Genomic DNA, 4666 nt, shown 5'->3' with positions numbered 1-4666 from the left:
TGTTCATCAGCTGTCAAAAGCAAATCGACCTAACAAATTGATGATCCTGAAATCACTGATCTATGGAATTGTCTGATGCATGTTTCCGTCTTCAGCAGACCTTTCTTATTTAATGTTCGAATTCTTCTCTCCCTTCTTTTTATCTGATGATGGCAGCACTCATACCTTATTTTCAAAAAGATAATACACTGGTCACCAGAGAAAAGGAGATAATAAATTGCGGGAGGAACTGATGTTGCTGGTGAAACGATCTTCGATAATTCTTTAAACTTTTGCAGCCACCAGTGCGCACGAAGGGAAAGACTTTTGCTAAAGATACAAAAGTGACATTGTGTCCTGTTTTTGGATAGTCGGATAACCAAAGATAAGCTGAAAGGGACTTCTCACTTGTCAGTACTGTCACCAACCACATATAAATACTTGGTCAGAATGGAAAGATACGGTCCTACTCAAGAGAATTCGAAAGAATATTCCATAAGCATGTTGCACGAGAGCAATCAAACAGTTTGTGCAATTGTGCTGGGCACAGTTACAACAAAAAACAAAGTGATTATAAAGTGAAACCATGTACAGTAAAAATTGCAGCACAAAAGAATTACCGCAGCATAGAACAGATTCAAATACATGATGCAACAACGAACTCCGCAAGTATCGCAATCTAGCTTCGTCGCCAGCGCCGTGCTGCTTCATCAAAAAGAAACAAAAAAAAAGAGTTGCATGGCTAGCAATTAACCAGCATCATCTTCAGCAATGAAACATCAGGTAGAGAACTGAGTGCACTTGAAAAGAACTGGCTAATACTTTTTTTCTTAGGAAAAGTTTACAGCATTACAACCATAAAGATCAGCACTAACATCAATGACTTTGTTAACATAAGAGTGTCATATCATGCGTGCCAGACAAACAACAGGTACATTCATACGTAGCATAACTTACAGCACATGATACAAGCTACAGAGCACGGTTAATCTTAAATATAGAAAAGAGAGAGAGAGAGAGAGAGAGAGAGAGAGAGAGAGAGGCAAAGCTTTTTTTGCCCAGGATTCCATCTAAATGCAGTTTCTGTGCTGATGGGGGATCAGGCTTGAGCTCTCGTTTGAGGATTTGCATGGAAAGCCGACTGCCTATTTTGACCCCCTAGCAGATTTAGCGACAGAGAAGTAGAAACTGTCTCCTGACCAGGCTCCCCTATGCTTAGCTTTGACATGCCCACAAGTTCATCAACATTAATTGGATTCTTGGAATGAACTGCCACAGGCTTGACAATCTCGTGTGTTTCTTGGGGCAGATCGCCTCCATCTTCCTGATTTGGCCAGAAAGGAACTGAGAATTGCAAGAACGGTGAGAAATAAGCTGGAACAATCATCGGATAATTAGGTTGTAAACTCTCGGGCATGAGAGCAGAAGCCGTAGAACTCTCTGCAACAGCAGAAGTATCTGACTCCATTGATTCCACCTCCTCCTCCACAGGAGGCGGCAGTGGTGCTTGATTTAACACTGAGGTCTCTGGTTCTTGACTTCCAGGAAGGGGTGGAAGGTCCATGGACTGTAAAACAAACAGAGCACCGTTCAGTTCAAGTTATATGCAAAGCACAAGTAAGAGCTCCCAGCTCCAGATTCTCTGTGAGAATCGCTCCTGGACAGCCAAACAGCTAAAAAAATCCCTCCCCACCACTCTGCGTTTAATCCCCACCAGAATCACTTTAAATCACTTCTCACCTACTCCCCGACCAAAATCGCTCCATCAGAATCAGGGAGCTAGAGCTAAGAATCAAGAAGTCAAGCTCTATCAAACAGGCCCTAAGAACTACCTAATGAGACTAAGGATAGGACAATGTGCATATCTGTCAGCAGTGTTATCCTAAACGCTAAACAGTAAACAGACAGTCATCCTTTGTTTACCATTTAGGCTGTTTAGACAGAATTTAATCTGAGTTAAATGATCTAAACGGTTTTGTATAGTACCACTAAAATATTCATATTTATGTATGCAAAAGTGAAATATACTAGAAAGTATACACATTTATGTCTGTAAAAACATATGTATCCTAGCAATTCTTTTTTTTGGAACATAATTAAATCCCACTCCACAGTTACAATGTTAATTAGTTTTGTGCCAGTATGACAGTTGTAATCCTCCTATTGACTAAACGGTGAGTTAAATGGCAATTCAGCCCATTTAATTATGTTTAACTCTATTCTATTTAAGCCGTTTAGACCGTTTTTTATGGTTTAAACGGTTTTAAACCATTTAATGGAATGTTTAGGGCCTAAATGACACAGTTGGCCTTTTACCATTTAGTCATGTACACACTGTTTAAATAGCAAACAGTGACTGTCAGTAAAATATACAAGCTACAGAACTAGATCCAAAAGGTTGCACTAGTAATATGATATATATTACCACAAAAACAGTCAATAGTGTAGTTACAACACATGCATGAGTACAAAACAAGGCCATAGCAAGCAATACTTGTGTAGAAATCAAGGCTAAGATCAAGCAAGTTACCTCATCAGGCACCATGTCAAAAAGGCTAGACCTTCTCTTCCTTCTGCTCATATTTGATTGACGTATAAAATATTTTTGAGCATGACTTGCTACTTGAGTAGGTGTTCTTGAGACCACGAAATTACGAGAAATTCCTCGCCAATCACCTTTCCCAAGCTTTTGTAATCCCAGCAAAAACCTCCGGTGTTCTTCTTCAGTCCAAGGAACACCTGTGAGAGCAAGCTTAATCAGCAACATGACACACAAAGTCCAAAATGCAGCGGTTTCTATTGCAGCGGTAACTGGCATACATAAGACTATGTGTTAGCAGTTAGCGCAGCGGTTTCTATTGCTCGGCATATCCTTCCTGATTAGTGATTACACAGCCCTATAACTCTGATTATGCAGCCATTCAGCATCACCAATCAGCGAGAACTTTCACCAAAATGAACTGACGCCACTGCTCGGAACAATCCTTAACCCTTGTTCTAGAAAAAAAATGTAGAGCTGAGCTTCTTAAAGCATCCCCATGACCCAGTCAAACAGTATAGTGCCTCCGCCCTCCAGAGGTGGTCCTTGTACCAGTTACGGGTTGAATTCGAATACCATATGTATCAACTCAACTAGTACAACATTCATACGACAGTAGAAGTACTCGCAGTGTGATAGTAGTACCATTAATGATTTTCTCTCAGCTGGAGTAGCTAGTGCCTTTTTCCCAAACTTAGAGGCACCTAATCAGTGAGCACCAGGTGCACGCATCTATCTAAAGCAAAAAGTAAGCGGAGTAGGCAGGAGACAAACGAATGGAAAAGCTTGGAGCTGGTTAGAGCGGGAAGAGAGGATCTATCGTCTAGGGTTCTGCATCGGGCGGTAGCGGCGAGTGGATGATCGATTAAGAGGGGAGGGGGCGGAGATAGATCGGGCGGTAGCTGACCTTTCTTGCGCTCGCGGCTGGCGGAGGAGGAGCCCTGGACGAAGTCGTCGGAGGCGTATCCCCCGGCGCCGCCGTCGGCGAGGTCGGGCCCGTCGGCGGGGGACGCGCCGCCGCTGGTGGATCCCGCGGAGAGGAGGGAGAGGTTCCCCATGCTGGCGCTCTTGCGGATGGCGGAGCCATCGGTGAGGCGCACCCCGAAGATCTTGACCCCGCGGTTGGGGCACGTCCGCGAGTTGTGCCCGTTGTGGCTGCAGTGCGAGCACCGCCGCGTCATCCCGCCGCCGCCGCCGCCGCCGCCTCCTCCTCCCGCCGCCAGCTAGGGTTCGTGCGGTTCGCGCGTGTCTGAGGTGAGAGGAATGGTGGTGGTGGTGGATGGATGGATGAGTGGAAGGAGGAGGAGGAAGCCGTGTGAGGAGAGGTGAAGAAGGGGAGAAGAGGTTAACTCACTTCAACTGTTGAGTGGTGATTGGTTAAGGTGGTCGGCGAGCGTGGGCCGTCCACGTGGCGGATATTCTTGCGGGGATATACGTGTGCCGTGCGTGGGGGCCTCGGGGCTTGTGGGGCACGCCACCGTCTATTCCCGTGGACACGGTTGCGGGCCGCGTGCGCGCTAGCCTCTCCGCTAATCTCCTCTCGTTTCGTTTTCGTTTCCTCTGACCATTCCATCCACATTTTCCTGCCCGTTTCATCCACATTTTCCCTTCCCGTGGATCGATCTTGTTCGTTTCCCATCTGTTTCAGGACCTGGACCTGGGGTGGGTATATTTCTTTTCTTCTGAAACAAGTGCTCCTAACGCATCGCTCGGTGGGGATGCCCACCCCTGATCCTCGTGCACCAGCAGAAACAAATATGCTTGGCTAGCTGTGATTACTCACTCACTCGTCCGTGGGAAGATGCTTAATTTTAATCACAAAACAATCTGTCGAGGGCAAGAACCCGCTGCTCGGAGATGGCGGCAGCCCACCCGTTCCCACTGTCGTTGGAGCTTGTGAGTCTACCGCTGACGCATCTCTAAGAGTCTTTACAAATCTTACTTTCTAAATTATCGGATTATTTCTATAAGGCCTTGTTTAGTTTCTAAAAAAAATTGTAATTTTTTTTAGATTTATCATCACATCGAATCTTTATACGCGTGCATGGAGTATTAAATATAGACGAAAATAAAAACTAGTTGCACAGTTAGGTCGAAATTGACGAGACGAATCTTTTAAGCCTAGTTAGTCTATGATTAGACAATATT

At 45.0% G+C, this 4666-nt stretch overlaps 1 protein-coding gene across 1 annotated transcript; it reads right to left on the bottom strand.

Annotated features, from left to right (window-relative positions):
* On the bottom strand, positions 781–3849 carry LOC8058075 (transcription factor MYBS3). Its single transcript, XM_002464885.2, has 3 exons — positions 3426–3849; positions 2510–2718; positions 781–1546 (listed from the first exon to the last, which is right to left on the bottom strand). Exons 1-3 carry the CDS (start codon positions 3697–3699, stop codon positions 1079–1081), a joined length of 951 nt encoding a protein of 316 aa, XP_002464930.1. The 5' UTR covers positions 3700–3849; the 3' UTR covers positions 781–1078.

The sequence above is a fragment of the Sorghum bicolor genome, chromosome 1 (assembly GCF_000003195.3).
Source record: "Sorghum bicolor cultivar BTx623 chromosome 1, Sorghum_bicolor_NCBIv3, whole genome shotgun sequence".
Taxonomy (NCBI): Eukaryota; Viridiplantae; Streptophyta; class Magnoliopsida; order Poales; family Poaceae; genus Sorghum; species Sorghum bicolor.
The sequence above is the reverse complement of the archived record's forward strand: the minus strand, read 5'-3'. Positions and strand labels throughout refer to the sequence as shown.